Consider the following 18564-nt stretch of genomic DNA (forward strand, 5'->3'; position numbering starts at 1 on the left):
TAATGATGCTGGATGGTCAATCAGTCATACTGCCTTATCACGCGGATGGCGTGGGTATAACTCATAGTTCTTATTATTACACGCAACAGTTTAAAATACCAGTATTAAGCTGTACTCTTTGTTTCTAAGCTTGCAGAAGAACCTCGATTATGATTGACCTATAACAGATTGTATTAGGTCATTTGGATAATTTGCCATTTTTATCAAACATATTTTTATTTAACATCGCTATTTTAACCATTTGAGTACATAATAATATGAATAGCATTGAACACAAAAAAAAAACAAATATTGCTCTTCAAACTATTAAATCACTGATTTTTAACGTATTATTTAGTAGAAGCTCTGTTTTTTATATTAGCCGTTTGAATGTCGGGAAAACGCCGGTGTCCACTCATGACGACATGGGTGCCGCTAGGACGCGGGTGTCCGTTCCAAGTTTTATATTTTTTTTTGTTAAATTATGAAATAACTTTTTTCGATATTTTTTGGGTACTTATTTTTTATTTTGTTCCTATAATGAATGAAAGTTTGCACAAAAAAATTAAATATTGAGAATTTAAAAAAAAATATATTTATAAAAACAAAAAAAAATGCTTGGATTTTTTAGCATGCACCGCTTAATTTCGCTTGGCACTAAAAGGGTTAAGGGATTAAGCTTAAGTTAATAAAATCTATTAAATTTTGTTAATTTATTTTACATATTTATTATATATTATTCGGCTTTTGTGGATTTTTTCTATATCAATACAGGGGCTATCAATATTTTTTATAAAATTAATGTAGAATATTTTTTGCTATGTTAATTTATTAGTATTATTTTGTACAAAAATCATTTACAATAATTTAAATTTAAAAAAATATAATAAATAATGATAATATTTTTTATTTATTATTTCTTCAGTTATATAGTATGTAAATATATAACTATTTGGGGTACCTCAAAACAGTGAAAGATCGACCACCGTACATGTACGGCGGTACTCCACAAAGGGTTAAAGACCCGTCTATTGGCATTAAAAGACTAGGATAACATAAAACTATGCATATAGAAAAAAATTGAATCCTAAAATTACGAAATATACAAAACAGCCAATGCTCTCGAGTACCGAAACACTATATTTATTTTTTACACGATGAAAAATAATGTTTGTGAACATAACGCGAAAAATATTTTTCTTACATGATCACAACAGACTTACCTAAAATTAATTTTCAATCACAACATACAACTTAAAAGTTTTTCATCTTGAGTTAAATTAAATAACGGATTCTTTTTCACGGAAATTGATAAAATATCTTGAATTTTCAAGATGCACTCATTTTAACATTATTGTTTTAAATCAGCGCTCGCCAACCGATCGGACCTGACTAAACTCAAAATTTTGTTTCCCATGGACCACTACCATGATTTTTTCATACAAGTGACATTATAAATATGAAATGGTACTTGCTTTTGCACTTGAAGCTATTTGCAAAATAAATGGATGTACATACAACATAAAAAATCATAATAATTAAACCAAACTTTTAGTGAACGTGACTAATTTTTTAGCACAAATATCAATTATAAGTAAAAATAATTCATTACGAAAAATGCAAAAAAAAACATTTAAAATTTTATATTGTAGCAAGGATGCTATTTTGGTTTATAATTTATACTTGTGATTTTAATCTATGTTTTGGGGGCGCTTTTATTTGAATGATCAAAAAGTTATTTTTGTTAATAATTTAACGCAAAGTCCTCTTATCTTGAACTCTGTATTCTTGATGTCGAGTCGGACCAAGGTTGACGTGAGGAGGGAAGCGGCTGATTTCTCGATGGCTCGATTTCGTACGAACCCCTTGTTGAATTTGAGAGCCGAAGTGAAAATTATTGATGCGTTGTCGGATGCATTCCTCAAACAATTTTTGATTTGGACGCTGTGTATCCGATTTTATACACATGTCTAACCTGAGGGAGGTGTAATGCTCACTCATTTTTAGCTGCTATTACCTACTAATGACGAGAAGCAATTAAATTTAATTGTTCATATACTGTACTTTTATGACCGTTGACTTGCACTTTAACCACTTCCCGGTCACAGTTTAAAAACAAACACAGGTCAAAAAGTTTAAAAATAAAATAAAAATGAAAAAAAAAGTTTTTTTTTAAAAACTTATATTTTTTTCAAAGGACTTTTTTGCAGTAAAGTTGAACGATATAATAGTTAGGTTAGGAATGTTTACTAGTGGAACACGCGATTTTAGATTAAGATTTCCTGGCAATTGAGATGTAGCATCAGAACCGACGCTGCTGCTGCGTCAATATCGACTCTTCCTAGACATCGTTTGCCGAAAAAAAGGTACAAAGCTTCATTTCGCAACGCAAAAATGCCGCAAACGTGAGGTAATATGGCGAATCATCGCGCCCACATACCGCGGCGGCATTACCATACAGAAACAAACACTCGCCTCCAAGATTCCAATACGGTACCCCAAGGCGACCTTGGAAGGCAGGCTACAGTAACACATAGGCCAAGTCAGGTTCCGCGAAGGATCCGCGCGTACACACCACCGCAGGATGAGTGATTCACTGTGCCAGTCGGTCATTCGTGTCCGGCGGTGATAATTGCACCGGAGCTGCTGGCTGGTCTCCGAGACGAGAGTACCGTTACCGCTGCCGAGTCTGCACCGGCGAAGCAGGTGAAAGCAATCTGGCTGGCAATCCTATTCGGAAATGCCTCGTCTCGAGCAACTGGCACAATGCAGCGCAATGGCGGTTCCCACACCGTAGCACACAATGCCGCCTTCCACTTATTTCGCATGAGTTTCCCAAAAAAAAACCTGGCGAAAATCTACTCATCAGTTACTCAACAGAACCTAGATATCAATGGTGATGCTTGAGTTGTTACTCAAAAGAAGCTGTGTGTAAATCATCACACTGACCACTCCCTCTACTAAACAAATATATTAGATACTCCTAATAAGCTTACTAACGACCGTTGAGCAAGGTCGCCCATGAGCTCGGGATGACATGGAAAAAGCGTTTTACTATTTCCGTTAAATTGTATCAATTAATTTGACATACACATAAAGAATGTCTTAACAGACTTCTACCTGCTCCCATTGATTTTGCAAGAACTGGTATTCTTTTCCACAGTGCTTCCACTGTCATCAGTTGTAGGGTGATATAACATTTGTTTGTAAAAACGTTGCAAAAAAATATATTTTTATAAACACTTTAGGGGAGTATGTTGTGTTTTTCTATACAACTCGAAGGTAGCTGATGGCTTTGCCACTCTTAACATTTATTGAATACTACTATAGCGATTCTGCCTGCCACTTGTAACATCTCACGTTACTCTAAATGCAAGAAAAAACATTGCAAAGATTATCTATAGTAAAATACAAAAAAAATGCGTTTCAAAGTGAACATGACAAATTTTTCTCTGTGATTTTTAAAACTTATTAATGATTTTTTTATAGGCAGTTATTTTGAAACAAAGTAGTGAATCAGATTGGCTAACCAACTTAGTCGATATATTTACAAGATCTAATTTTATATATAATTAAAACGGTGCTCGGATTATTCCGGACACTGATTTTTGCGGACATTGATTATTCAGGACAAAAAAAAAATATTTTTAATATTATATTAAAACAAAAATGATTTTTTGAATTTAATTTTTTAATACCTAGTACAATGTAGCAATCAACTTGAATTATTAAAACCAATGAATAAACATTTTTACTACATCAGTAATAAAATTATATATATGGTTTTTTATAAATATTCGATTTGGAACGCAAACTAAATCTTTTCTTGAATACATATTTGTAAAAGCAATATATGTTTAAAAAATCGTTCTATTATTGAAAAAAACACGTTTTTTCACAAAGTAAAAATATTGATTGATTGGATTTAATTCAAGTTGATTGCTAAACTGAACAAGTAGTAAAAAATTCAACAATCTAAATGTTTACCTTCATTTTTTTTAATGTAATATTATAAATATTTTTTTGTCCGAAATAATCAGTAACTCATTAAAACTACAGCAATCATCAAAAACTGTTATATTCCATATTTAAAAAATCATATATTATTTTATTTAAATTTATTTTAGTACTTTCATTCCGCCAACATCTGTCGGCCTTCCTACGAACGTTCATCAATCCTTAATTTATCTTAAATGATGCTAATACTTTGCTCTCAAATGATCTCGACATTAAGAACAGTACTTCTGGTTTCCAATATTTTTAAACATAAAATTATTTAATATGTAATTGGTACTTTGTTGAGAAATGTAATAAGATCAAAATTATTATATAATAAAAATAAAATCCAAAAATTTTTTTTTTACCAAAATCATGGGGTATAACGGTTTTTAAATACATTAGTACATAATTTAAATCATATCGTCATGAAACTTTTAATAAAAATAACTTAGCCAAACTGATTAAATAGCGCCATATTGTTTCAAAATGACGGATTTTATTTAAAAATAAAGAAGTTAAAAATGATCTGTAATAGAATTTAGAATCAAATAAAAAAAATCTTTTTTTACACTTTTTTACAAATGGAGATCTATTTAATTCTTGCGGTCTGTGACAGACGATATATTTTTTAACTTATGTACAGGAAATTTAGTTTAATTTCGTCATGAAACGCACACTCTTATAATATTTTATCATCCTTTTTTTTTGCAGCGTGTTTTTATTGTATTTAGAGTAACGTAATATGTTATTTGTTACTGTATTTAGAGTAACGTAATATACACAAGTGGCAGCTGATTAATTTAAACACTATGGATTGCAAATGCATTTAGAAATCTATAGTACACTCATCCTTCAATTTACGCGGTAGATACGTTCCAGGAAATATCGCGTAAATCAAGGTCTAGAACGAAATTTTTCAATAAAACGATCAACTAGTATTCACGTTTATTTAAAAATTATAAAAAAAACGCGTGCACTTCAAAAAGCAATTTATGACACTGCATGGGTAGTGAGAGAGGTTCCAATTGTAGGTCAAGTGCAAGCAGTGGCAGTAAGCATTTATTTAATCCATGCGTTTGTACATTACTGCGCTACGTGTAGAACTAAATATGTTTTATTTGGAGTATTTAAAACTTTGGACTACAAAGTATTATTTATTTTATCACTCAGACATGGATTCGGTTGGTAAATGATGGCTGATATCACTGATCTATAGTGCAGGCTGGGTACCAGATTAGAGTAGAAAAACGTGTTTGAACGACTGTCTGTCTGGCAACCCTAGTCTCGAATTATAATTGATTCGGATTACGGCACTCGAGAGGTTAATGGCAGGTCATCGATAGGTATTACAATTCTTTGGTATCTCACGACCTGAATGTCAAGATTTTTGAAGACATACCAATGTATAATGAGTTGTACAATAAATTGTGACATTCTCAAGAGACAGTAGCAATCGTATTAATACGTTACATTGTGTGATAAATTATATGACAAACGGCTCTTCAGATATGACGGTTATAATTTACGTTGTCGTCTTTATTGCTTTTGAAGTATTTAGTGTGTTTATATGCCCTTGAAATTACTAGTCGCGAGTATTAATTACGCCGATAGTAATGTCCATTTGTGATTTCAAATGAGCTCATAACGTCGACTGGACTGATGAAGATGATATCACCTTTGTGTGATGCAATGCATATAATTAAATATAAAGTTTTTGGTATGCGGATATCTTGTGGAAGTAATTTATTTATGTACATATTAGGGTTTCTTTTTTTAGACAATTATCATTCGGTTTTCAGAAAACTTTTGACTTGCAGCCTAATATTTTTGACTATTATCTTTGAGCTTCTCAGCTATAGTTGTCAATTATGTATTATTAAGGGAGTGTTTTATTTGATTGTAGCTGGCTTTTATTTTGTATGCGTAAATATCTTTCTGTGCATATGTTATAGGCATATCAACATATGCTAAAAGTTAGATATATAATTTATAAATGCTGCAAAGAGCAATATGGCAACCCTGCATATGATCTTTATGAGTAGAATTTTACTCTCAAGATTTGTTACACAACGCACATTCGAAAATCGATTCGATTCTAGATTCCAACGCGAGATTATAAATTATTATACTTCCGTTATAATAAAACTGTTAAGAATGCGCTCGAGTTGCGCGCCATTATCGCTTTCATTTTGGACCTGTTTTTTTCTTCTAATTTATGGCATATAAAAATATTACAATACTTATATTCTCGGACTATGTACGTGTAAAAAACGCGAGCCAGATAATTTATCTCATCTCGTGACGCGAAATTGAGCTGACGTTTAACAAAAAATTCCTCGCGCCATTTATCTCAGACGAAATATAGTTTTTAAATTTCTTCATTATATCTGCAGCTTGCAATGCCGTCCAGAATTGTCACAAAAGGTACATCTGAATTATTCTCCATCATTAAAACAGTATTGAATGAGGAAGAGATAAAGAAATATGGACATGACAAGTAATACGATGCTTTGAGGCAATAGTTTTATATATTATAGTAAGTTCGTGCTGCAATTTAATCAATCTGTCGAGTTTTTCCAACCATGAATTTCGATTTCTTCTCGTTTGCCGTGACGTAACTACTATGACCTTTCTTGTCTCAGCGAAGAATTGAAAAAATAACTATTTAATAGTATTATTTTTTACTAACAAACTACAGCTCTGGAGAAATTGTAATAAATTTTCTCGCTGCGCAACTTTTCAAATATTTTTCAGTTAGATGATTTTTGAAGTTGTTTTATAGTAAAACCATCGCAACCAACTTAAAATTGGCTTTCAATTAATTCTTTTTATGATAAAATCATTAGTAACGAGAAAAATTGTAAACATATTATTTGTTCAGAAATCACAGTTAGTAAGCAGCATTTATCATAAGTCTGACAAACATATCTCAGTAAAACTTTACAATTATTGTTTCCCATACGGACAACATATTAACGCCCTTGTTTCTAAAAAATATTTAAATACAATAAAAAAATCATTATTGTAGACTTAAAAAATTTAAGACTTAAACTATTGTAAACTGGAAATATTTATATTGATATAAAAAGGTGCGTTTTTGCAAATACCGGTTCTTTTGACTGATTCTATATGTATTTTTATTGCTTTCTAAAAAGGTCTAAATGTAATAAACGTTATTTATTATATATGTATATTACTAGCAAAGCGTGAATTTCGAAAATGTATACATTACCTAGTCAATGTATGCACTATCAAATCATATTGTATGAACAATGTAACTGATTATTGTATGCTTTCAATAAATTAAATTATTTATATATTAAATAGGTATTTTAAACAATTTATTTAAAGTAAATCTTGTCGCTAATTTACATAACTGCCTTTAAAGTAGATTCGTTGACACGATTTTATTGCTTTTGACATGAATTTTCGCCTTCTGAGAAGTGATAATTGTTTTTGCGCCCCCCTATTGACCAAAATTCGGTTAGAATACTCTTTGATCAGCACTTTTATATCAGAAATCCGTAGTAATATCGATAAAAATAACTATCATATTTTTGAAGCATAGTGTAATATCGAAGTGCAGACAAACTATGGAATAATATTCGAGATGCGACGTCTTCTTTCGATTATCTTTCCATGAAAAAAATATTTTGGACTTGAGTTAATTAAATTTCCAAAACTATAATTAGTTTCAGAAATTTCATTAGGTTAGATTTGGGTTTGAACAGAAAATGGACGTTTCTCAACTGTCAAACTGAGTTTCATAAACATTTTAGAGCAGCAAATAATTTGACTAGCGCTAATTAAATAATATTTTTGTTAGTAGAAATATATATCTACTGGTGAAAATGTATTTGGAGTTCACTAGTGAAAATATAACTTCACCGAAAAATACACATTCACTGTAACATTTATACATTGCATGTAAATAAATAATGATAAGTATGTAAATGTATATATTACTACGCATGGAAAAGTTGAAATCATATAATTTTACTAGCACCTGCCAGATAAATTATATTTTCATGTATCTGCCGGTGAAAATGTATTCCAATATGATTTCACTGAAATGACATATTTTAAAAAATATTTTCGGAATATTTCCAGGGGCAAAAGTTGGCCAGTCAGTGATCGTTTTTTTTTTAAATATTTTGATTTCAATAAAATTCATAGTATTCCATAGGGGAGGGGTGGGGGTGCCGACATCTGCCCTTGTCAAATTACGTCCCTGCACATTGGGCAAGCATATGTTAAAATAGGTCTCTATATTAAAGGACCGCGATAGCGGCAAGCCTTTTATAATCAGTTCCGAAATGTGTTTATTGAATCTAAAATTTCCATTCAATACTATTTATTCGTCCTTGTCAAATAAAGAGGAATGATTTGATATACATATATGTATAATTAGGTCGTCATTCTGAAGAGTGGAACATTTTTTTAAACGGGACGTACAAGTGTTGCCAACTTAACGGAAAGGGGGAGATCGTCTATTAGCAATAACGGAAAGGTTTTTCTTATTTCTCGCCCTTGCCGACCTTGCTCGTTGTGTCAGTGGTATGTGAAGGTGCAGCGCTTTAATCGTTCAATAGGTCGTGACTATAGGTTGGTTCAGGTGTTGCCAATCGCGAAAAGCACACGACCGACGACGTGCAATGGCAATGGTTTGAGTGTTTTTTTGTCCTTTCTGGCCGTTGGAAGTTAATGCCGAACGGTATGCAGACTCAACAATGACATCATCGTGACGTCATAGGCTGGAGAGGCGAGTCGTGAGCTATGAACGTCTTGCATGCTGGCTACGAATTATATTATACAACAAACAAACCTGGACTCGTTTGCACGCTTTACCGAGCGTCGACGTCTTTAGATGTGATGCTGCAATGAGCATCTAATTTAATCCTGTAGTAGCTACTGTGCACTTGTAGTTTTAACTGTGAATCTTGTGTGAAAGTTATAATGCACATAGGAGAGAGACAGTTGCCAGGTGTACTGATTTGAGTAAGACATTCTTTACTTACATAGATAATTCTTAAATATATACTATGCATATTTTGCCACAATTTATTTATTTATTGTAACACTAGTCAATTAACCCAATGCGTTACAACTAAGTAAACACAACCAATGACACCTGGCTGAAATTAAAATAAGTGATATATTCTATTACTTATTAGCTAATATTATAGCTTACAATCAATACATGCCAATATGCACTACTTAGCTCGAATTTATTTTAATTATTCATTGCGATATTCATCCGTGAGATTATGAAAATCTAGGAACACATATCAGAGTTATATTTATTTATTTACTTATCACTAATTTCCATTTCATAAACACGATAAAACTTGAAAAACACTAGGGTTTATATGGGATTCGAACCAGGTCTTTCAGTTATTAGTGACCGACTTACATCACTTCTATCGTGCTAGTGTATATTGTAAAATTACATCAAATAAATGTATGGCGAGCCGATTTAATACATATTCCCTGCTGTAAGAACACCAATGACAGTGTAACATAGTGTAAAGATCGCGTGCCACGCGAAGAGTGATTTGATAGAATCTCGTTTTTGCTGGACAATTTTTTTTTAACATTAATTATTTACCGTGGTTTATATTTATCGTTTATGGATTGTGAAAATATATATTTTTTGCTAATTTATCATACTGATATTCTGATTTTTATATAGTATCATGCATAGTTATAAATAAAATAAAATATATTGAAATCCTTATTTTGTTTTTTTAATACAGATTTTTATAGTCCGGAGTATAAAACTAAGCAGCAAATAAATAAAATATATACTATATGTAATCAATCATACAAATTTATGGCAAAAAGATTATTAAAAATATAATTATTAATATCTAAAATAAGAAAAAAACTAACGAAACATCACAAATCAGAAATATACAAAAAAAATCATAATGACCTTTTTTTAGTGACTCATTGATATTTTCAAATCTGGTCACATTTAAATTGAACTATCTTATCTTTGTGGCAAAAACATTGTCGTATCAATGCTTTGTGTTTGTTGAAAAGAATGTGAAAAACATTCTTTATAAATCATCGGATCTCATAAACAAATACTGATATAATTGAATAAGTCACTCAACTTTCAAGATCAAGGATCTTATTACTGCTTAATGGACAGTCATTATTTTTCCGAGTCACATCTGATGTCTCAAATTTATCGCTCGATTTATATATTATTAAATTCGTCACCGTACCATGGATCGAATTCGAAACGCTTATTAAGTTATAATGAAATATGCATATGAAGCACTGAGAAATTATTTTCTTTTAATATTCAACCTATAAATAATCTTGTGTTTTAGTAGTTTTTCTTTATTTTGAAGGTATCATTATCACGTATGTCTAACATGATGCTCAACATTCCTTTAAATCTGTTTCTTATCATATAATAATTCTCACCTTATTCATTATTAAGTTTACTAATGAGATTATTTAAATAATTGTGAGTTACGTGAGATTTTGAGCACGAAGCGCAAGATTTGAATGCAAAGCGCGAAGCTGTTACTCGCACCGACATCGAAGATAACTTACAAACATAAACTTCGGTTCCCTAATTTTTTTTAGAATCAAATGTTAGATTAATAAAAAATGTTCTGATTATATTCTAAATATTTTATATCTTCGTTTTTTTATTTATTAATGGAACATTTGATTTAAAAAAATGTTCGGAAACCCAAGTTGGATCACCTTTGTATTCATAACTGCCTTGCCTTCATTAAATGTTTCAATAAAGAATACATAAAAATTAAGCTTGTAGAGAAGCTAGGATTCAAAATATAGGAAATCTAGATTTTATACATATTTTTTAACATACATATAATAGCAATATTCCACTTTGTATGAAGAACGACTATAGGATCGCATGCCTCGCGAAGAGTGATCTGAAAGGATCTCGGTTCCCATAAGCATTTTTTTTAATTTTAGAAATTTATTGTATTAAACAAAGCCAAAACGAAAGGGAACTTGTAGAACAGCTAGCATCAAAAATAGATATCCAGATGTTACACTTACTACAATACAATGTACATCAAAACTTTTTGTGATTTTTCTCCCAAAGAGTGCAAAATTGATCTATTTTATACATATAACGATTATGGTTCTCAATTTAATTGGAAATCTGTATACAATTTTGAGAAATCGCTCTACAAATTTTGTCCTATTCACAGCAAATTCTATACCTGCATCAAATTTTGTTACATACTTAAAATATTGCAATATGATTCAAGTCTTTCTTTGAAAAATATTTTTATTTCATTATTTCATACAGATGAGGCATATAACAGGAAACATGGCATTGAACCGTGGATGACCAATTATGATAATAAAAAAACCTGATTTACCGATAATTAATTATAAAGATGATGTAATGTGAAGAATTACACATAAAAATATGAACATTAGTCACAGATATTACTTTCTAAGATATTTCTAGGAATTAATCTGTGACTAAATAATTACGCTTCATAATCATTTTAAACGACCGATTAAAAGAACCAGTTTGTTTCTTCTTTGGTTTGCATTGTTATAGCTTAATAATTGAAATATCTACATATATGTATTAATAATAGTATGCTTAAGATAAAATCTTGTTATGGCAACTGGAAGATCCATTCACAACAATATGTTAATATGGCAATTATCATATTGATGTGGACTATTGGTTTAAATTTAGAATAGTGGATACGGTTATCAATAAGTATTATAGAAGTCATGGAGCTTATTAGCATTTGTAAGATTTTAATATTATTTTCGTGACAATAATGAGCATTGTAGTAAATGCATGAATAGGATCGATTAAAATTGAGATTTTGATGGGAGCAAATATGAATCTCAGCAATTTATATTTTTATGATGGTGAAAGATAACAAATTATATTTAATTTAATATAAAATTGTTGGGGTTGTATGTGAAAATATATTATGTAATTCTAGTATATTGACCTAGGCTAGTATATTGACATAATCCAACGTCGCCGAAGATTTTAAGGCTTCACTAGATAATAGCATTCTCACCGGTGTCTGATTTGATATATCAATAATATAACTGATCTGCGAAGTCATGCAGTGTTTTATAATCTCGGTTTATCGTTACAAAATTGCTGAATTTATCAATGATATGTAATAAAAATATATATACTATTAACGTCATCATTGTGCAGGAAAGCGAATGATGTCTCTCTGATGTGTTTTTTTTTATATAGTTATTATATAACTCAATTATTTCATAGGACACTAAGGCAGCGTTTTTAATGCTGGCACGAGGGAGCAAATCGCAAGTTTGTTGGCTGAAGGGACTCATGATTTCCTGATTATGTACGGGAGACAATACAGTAATGCGACTTACTACGAGTTTCAGCAGCCGGGGCCCAAAAATGGTAATTGGATTTGTGCGTGCCGATGCCTGCCGACGTGCAATTTTTCACACATCGTCGTTTCAGCATGTTCTTGATCTTTACATAAGTCATCTTATACATATTGGGTATTAAGCATGTTTCATACGTTGCTCGGTTGATCGAGTACGTTTCTACAATCACTTGCATGTCGTCATCTTTTATGGCTTTGTGGTACTTAACAGTGTCTTATTTTTTCATTGCATTTCACATCGTCATATTATTGAGTGTATAACTTATTTATGTTTGTTTTAGATCTGTTGTTCTATTGGCATTGCAATGTTTTTGTATGATTTTAGGAACACAGTATGAACCGGGGGGGTACGCGGCACAAGTCCAACAACGCAGCAACATGACCCAGCGTGAAGATGTGCTCAAATTTGAGCAAGGGCGAATCAAAGCCCTACAGGAAGAACGGTTACACATTCAAAAGAAAACCTTCACAAAATGGATGAACTCTTTCTTACAAAAGGTATTAGAAATAAGCCATTTAAAGAATTGATTAAAAAACTAGCAATACTTGTGCCAATCAATGTAAAAGTAGATGAAATTATTTTTCGATTTGAGAGATGATGCCAGTTAAATCATATCTTCGTTAATAGAAATATTTATCAACTGGTGAAAATGTATTTGAATTTCACTACTGAAAATATAAATTATATTTTCACTGGTAAAAATATATATCTACCAGTGAAAATGTATTCCAATATAATTTCACTGAAATGACATATTTTAAAAAATATTTTCCGGATAGATTTGAAACTAGTTTTTTAGATTTTCTTACAGGGATAACCCGAGAATTTTTGATTTATAATCAGAATTTAGAGAATTTTGTTAGCATATTCTGAGACGTCATTTCGGATTTTTTCATGAGGGGGGGGGAAACTCAGTGGTCGTTATTTTTATATTTCGTATTTATATATTTCCTTCCCCGTATATTGCTCATTTAAATTGTCCTAAAAAACGTGTATTTTCAAGTAAATATTCTAAAAAAAAAAAATTTTATTTTTCTGTTGTTTACTTATTATTTATCTAAAAAAAGAGAGTAGAAAATAATATTAAAAAAAATTCAGGCGTTAATTAACAATTCTCCATGACAACAAATAAGTAACAAAAACAGAGGCTTTACCTTTTAAACATACAAAATTGATAATAATACAAATAAAATGTAAAAAATCTGTGAAATATAAAATATTGTCAAATACACGCTAAGCGGGAGTTACAATTTATGTTAATTTTTTTCGTTAGTAATAGAAAAAGCCTACGTGGCACAACCCTGAACAGCGACTCTCGTTGAAAGTCAAACAATGCTTTGATTTAGATCTCTGTAATATCGATAATGTTTGCAAGTTATCACGTACAATTTTTTCTTATCATCTTAAGAGATGTGACTATGTGTTAAAATATTTTCCGTCACACAAAACACTTGATATTATTTAGTAAAATGAGTACAAAGTGAAGTGCGTTAACGCGTTTATTTTGTATGGCTGGGCTCATGCGCCTAGCGCATTAACACGCTTAAGGCGCAGAAAGGGTTAATTTATTTGAGTGATAGATGCTTTTTCTGTTCAACTAGATAAAAATGGTTCCACAAAAAAACATGTTCTCTGTTGAAAAATTATAAATTAAATATTTTCAAAAATATACTGACTCTAAGAACTGTAGATGTAAACCGCAATATATTTTTTATAGGCTCGATTGGAAGTAGACGACCTCTTTGTAGATTTGGCCGACGGAAAGAAGCTTCTGAAGCTTCTGGAGATTATCAGTGGCGAAAAATTGGGTCGTCCAAACAATGGCCGGATGCGAGTTCACAAAGTAGAAAACGTCAATAAAAGTCTTGCCTTTCTACACACAAAAGTACGCTTAGAGTCGATCGGCGCTGAAGACATCGTCGACGGCAATCCACGATTGATCCTTGGTCTGATATGGACCATCATTCTACGGTTTCAAATTCAAGAAATTGAAATCGACGTCGTAAGTTTCACATAATCATATCGATAATTTATTACCTGTATTTTATATTAATATACTATTTATTGTATTTATAGGACGAAGAAAATGAATCTTCAGAGAAGAAATCGGCTAAAGACGCGCTTCTTCTGTGGTGCCAAAGAAAGACCAACGGCTACCATGGCGTCCACATTCATAACTTCACCGATTCGTGGCGATCCGGTCTCGGATTCAACGCTCTTATCCACGCTCATCGTCCCGATCTCTTTGACTATAATCGCTTGCATACAAATTCCAATATGGATAATCTAAATCACGCTTTCGATGTCGCTGATATGCAATTGAGCATTCCTAAACTTCTCGACGCTGAAGGTATTTTTAAAAAAAATATTTTATTAGAATAAATCTAATTTTATTATATTTAACAGACGTCGATACGAGCAAACCTGATGAAAAATCTGTCATCACTTATGTCGCTAGCTACTATCACACTTTTGCCAGGATGAAGAATGAGATGAAGATCGGACGTAGGATTGCTAATGTTAGTATTGATCGTATAAATCTATGACTCAATAGTGTTTTATTGATTATTTATTTTGTTTTAATAGATTGTAGGACAATTAATGGACGCCGATGCCAAAAAGAGTCATTATTCTCGTTTGGTTACCAAATTGCTCGAATGGATCAGGATCAAGATAGAAGAGTTGGGCGATCGCTCTTTCCCTAATTCGCTAGACGGCATTCAGAAACTTTTATTAGCATTTAAACAATACAGAACAGTCGAAAAACCACCAAAGTGAGTTTTTTTTATGAAGTAGTAATTTATAATTTGAGATAAATATCTATATATGTTATGGTTTTAGGTACAAAGAACGTGTAGATATTGAAGCTCTATTCTTTCATATTAATACGGTAGCCAAGTCTTTAGGACGCGAGGCTTTCACGCCGGCTGAATGGCAACAGCCCGTCGAATTAGAAAGAGCTTGGAGACGATTAGAAGCTGCGGAACATCAACGAGAAGTCGCATTAAGAGACGAGCTGATGCGACAACAAAAACTTGAACATTTAAATTATAAGTTTAACACTAAAGCTGTATTGAGACGAGGATACTTAAAGGAAATGATTCAAGTGTTATCGGATCCGAGATACGGCTCAAATCTCAGTCAAGTTGACGCTACAGTCAAGAAACACGAAGCCATATCGGCCGACATACTGGCTAGGAAAGAAAGATTTGAAGATTTGACGGCAATGGCCGAAGAACTGGTCAAAGAAAATTATCACGGAGCCGAAGACGTTAAAGCTACTGAAAAAGCAGTATTGAGTGGATGGCACGAGTTATTGGCTTTGCTGAAAGGTCATCAAGACGCGTTGGCCGGCTTATCGTCTTTGATGACACTGTTGCGAGAAGTTGATACGGCTTTAGCTTCCGTAGCTCAATTAAGGGTAGAGTTTTTATTCGTAGCTATCTAAATATATGTATATATCGATTATGAATCTAATCAAAATTGTTATTGATAGGTGCAACTTATCTCTGAAGACGTCGGTCCTCATTTGATCGGCGTAGAAGAAGCAGTTCAACAGTTAGCTCTTCAAGAACTACAACTAGGAGCTTTGGGTGAAACTGGAAGGAAATTAGCGAGACAAGGAGCTACTCTACCGCCACCGGCTACGTCAGCTCATGAAGTTCCACGTAATCAACTCAATCAACGCTTGCAACAATTGCAGAACGAATACGACAAGTAATTTATATGTATAGTTTAACGGAAATACTTTGAGGGATGTATTTTAACGCATAAAATATTTCAGATTGGTTGCCGCCGCTCAAGAAAGAAAAGCTCGATTAGAAGACGCTCGGAATCTATATCAATTCATTCAAGATCACGAAGAAGAAGAGAGTTGGATCACTGAACGTCAGAGAATTTGCAGAGCCGGAGTATCCGCCAAAGATCTCAGAGCTGTTATGAGCTTACAGCAGAAGCATACGGCTTTGAGGCACGAGATGCGCGCTAGGGAGCGGCACACGGCTAAAGTGACATCAAAAGGAAATACGTAATGATTTTTTTAAATTGCACTGTATAATAAAATACACATATAATTACAATGCTATTTTTATAGTTTGATTGAAGAAAAGCATCCAAAGAGCGCCGAGATTACAAAGCGATTGGAGAGTCTTCAGCGACAGTGGGATCAGCTCCGAGAGCTAGCTGATTTAAGAGATAAGCATTTAAAAGAAGCAGCTGAAGCTTATCAATTCTATGCTGATGCAAACGAAGCCGAATCTTGGCTCAAAGAGAAGCAATCTTTAGTGAGCTCTTCAGATTTGGGTAGCGATCAGCCTTCAGCCCAAGCTTTGTTGTCGAGACACAAGGCATTGCAAGGTGAGCTCGGTGCATATAAACCGGAGCTAGAAACGCTGAACACGCAGGCCGATAAACTAATAGCTCAAGGAATAAATTCTTTACAATTGGCTAGTGAGCCCGATCAGTCCAATGTTGAAATCGACACTTCTGAAGAATGGGTTAACGAAACGAGATTAGTACCGACTGATGTTTGGGAGGAAGAACCAGTCGAACGGTTAGAACACAGGCCAGTTCTTGAAGAAAGAAGCGTTCCACAAGTATTTATATTTTTTATGTCACATATATAAAATGATGATGAAAGTGTTAATTCAATAAAAATTTAAGGTGAAAGCATTGTATCCGTTCTCCGGTCAGGGAATGACTATGAATAAAGGAGAAGTGATGTATCTTATCAATAAAACTAATCCAGATTGGTGGTCAGTAAGAAAAACCGATAATACCGACGGTTTTGTTCCGGCTAATTACGTCAAAGAAATCGAACCAAGAATTGTAACAGTACGTATCTGTTACAGTATTGTACATCTTATACTAAAGTTCAGGATTAAATTATTTTTTATTGTGTTCAGGTACAAGTACGTAAACCAGAGAAAGTAATTACAATGCAACGTGTCAAACGTATGGTTCTTACGAAGCAAACTGTGCGAGTAAAACAAGCCAGAAAAAAATCAGTACAACGTTCACAATCGACTGTACCAGTTCCTGGAGACAGTGTAGATGCTAGACGTGAAAAAATCAATGAATCATACGGTTAGCATTTTATCTTGATTAATAAATAAACTATTGTTATTTATTTTAAATGATTTTTTATAGATCGACTTGTGAAAATGGCTGCTGAGCGTCACGCTGCTTTAGAAGACGCTATCAGACTATACGCATTCAATAATGATTGCGATGATCTTGAGCGTTGGATCAAAGATAAAGAAAAGCTACTGAGGACAGAAGATCCTAAAGATACTGTAGACACAGCTAAAAGAAAATACGAAGTACGTGTCTCATCCATATTTTTTTAAGGCTTATCTTATTGTATATTTTCTGTATAAGAAGATTATTGCTCAGTTGTATATTATATTACATTGATCAATTTGCAGAAATTCGTCACCGATCTATCGGCGACCAGTTCCAGGCTTGCGCAGTTGGATCAAGATGTCCAAGAACTGTCGAAACAACGTCATCCTCAATTGGAAAAGGCAGCTGCGAGAGCCGCTTACGTGCACAGGTTATGGGATAACTTGAATCGTCTCAGAGAGCAGAAAGAAAAGAGCCTCGAAGGAGCTTCTAGGTATGGAATTATTTATGATAATTTAATAGTAAGTCGTGTATTAATTTATTATTAATTTTTAGTGTTGAGTTATTTGAGCGTACATGTGAAGAAGCTCGCGAGTGGACTTTACAGAAGATCAGACAACTGGAAGCTGTCGAATTAGGCGCCGATTTGCACACAGTTCAAGCGCTGCAAAGACGTCACGCTCAATTGGAGAGAGAGTTGGCTCCGTTGAAAGATAAAGTTTCGAGAGTTCACCTCTTGGCCGATAGTGTCAAGTCGTCTTATCCGCACGAGAGAGCGAATATTGAAGCTAGACAGAAGGAGATACAATTGATTTGGGAAGAGTGCGAACAGAAAGCCATAGAGAGACGTGCTAGATTGGAGAGTGCCGTAGGGCATCAGATATTCATGAGGAGCAGCACGAGTTTATTGGCTTGGCTTCAAGGAGTCAAAGAACAGTTGGCAGCCGAGATGAACGCCAAAGATGTAGTAACAGCGGAATCTTTGCTGAAGCAGCATAACGATCTACACGACGATATCAATGCTCACAAAGATGAGTGAGTATCTCAAATCATATTATA

The 18564-nt window shown here is 33.0% G+C and overlaps 1 protein-coding gene and 1 long non-coding RNA gene across 17 annotated transcripts in view; one reads left to right on the forward strand and one right to left on the reverse strand.

The window, feature by feature from the left end:
- The window catches only part of LOC148226975 (uncharacterized), a 135318-nt gene extending 134766 nt beyond the window's left edge, over window positions 1-552 (reverse strand). The window contains exon 1 of the long non-coding RNA XR_015811881.1: window positions 497-552. This is a non-coding gene — a long non-coding RNA (uncharacterized LOC148226975). The remainder of the gene's footprint in view (window positions 1-496) is intronic.
- Window positions 1-18564, forward strand: part of kst (spectrin beta chain, non-erythrocytic 5 kst) — a 51443-nt gene that overhangs the window by 18253 nt on the left and 14626 nt on the right. For 13 of the 16 annotated variants that reach the window (XM_088201175.1, XM_088201180.1, XM_088201176.1 and 10 more), the window contains exons 2-15: window positions 12706-12878; window positions 14099-14383; window positions 14458-14731; window positions 14788-14900; window positions 14968-15155; window positions 15223-15802; window positions 15878-16098; window positions 16166-16408; window positions 16475-16976; window positions 17044-17214; window positions 17286-17466; window positions 17530-17702; window positions 17808-17998; window positions 18061-18540. In XM_088201175.1, the coding sequence (XP_088057301.1) occupies window positions 12759-12878; window positions 14099-14383; window positions 14458-14731; window positions 14788-14900; window positions 14968-15155; window positions 15223-15802; window positions 15878-16098; window positions 16166-16408; window positions 16475-16976; window positions 17044-17214; window positions 17286-17466; window positions 17530-17702; window positions 17808-17998; window positions 18061-18540 (3722 nt within the window). In that variant the 5' untranslated portion in view covers window positions 12706-12758. Of the gene's footprint in view, window positions 1-12244; window positions 12392-12705; window positions 12879-14098; window positions 14384-14457; window positions 14732-14787; window positions 14901-14967; window positions 15156-15222; window positions 15803-15877; window positions 16099-16165; window positions 16409-16474; window positions 16977-17043; window positions 17215-17285; window positions 17467-17529; window positions 17703-17807; window positions 17999-18060; window positions 18541-18564 lie in introns of all 16 variants that reach the window. The other 3 variants (XM_088201182.1, XM_088201187.1, XM_088201190.1) reach the window with 1 other exon arrangement.

Source organism: Plectrocnemia conspersa, unplaced genomic scaffold (genome assembly GCF_051122295.1).
Source record: "Plectrocnemia conspersa isolate PC_06_02 unplaced genomic scaffold, ASM5112229v1 ptg000013l, whole genome shotgun sequence".
Taxonomy (NCBI): domain Eukaryota; kingdom Metazoa; phylum Arthropoda; class Insecta; order Trichoptera; family Polycentropodidae; genus Plectrocnemia; species Plectrocnemia conspersa.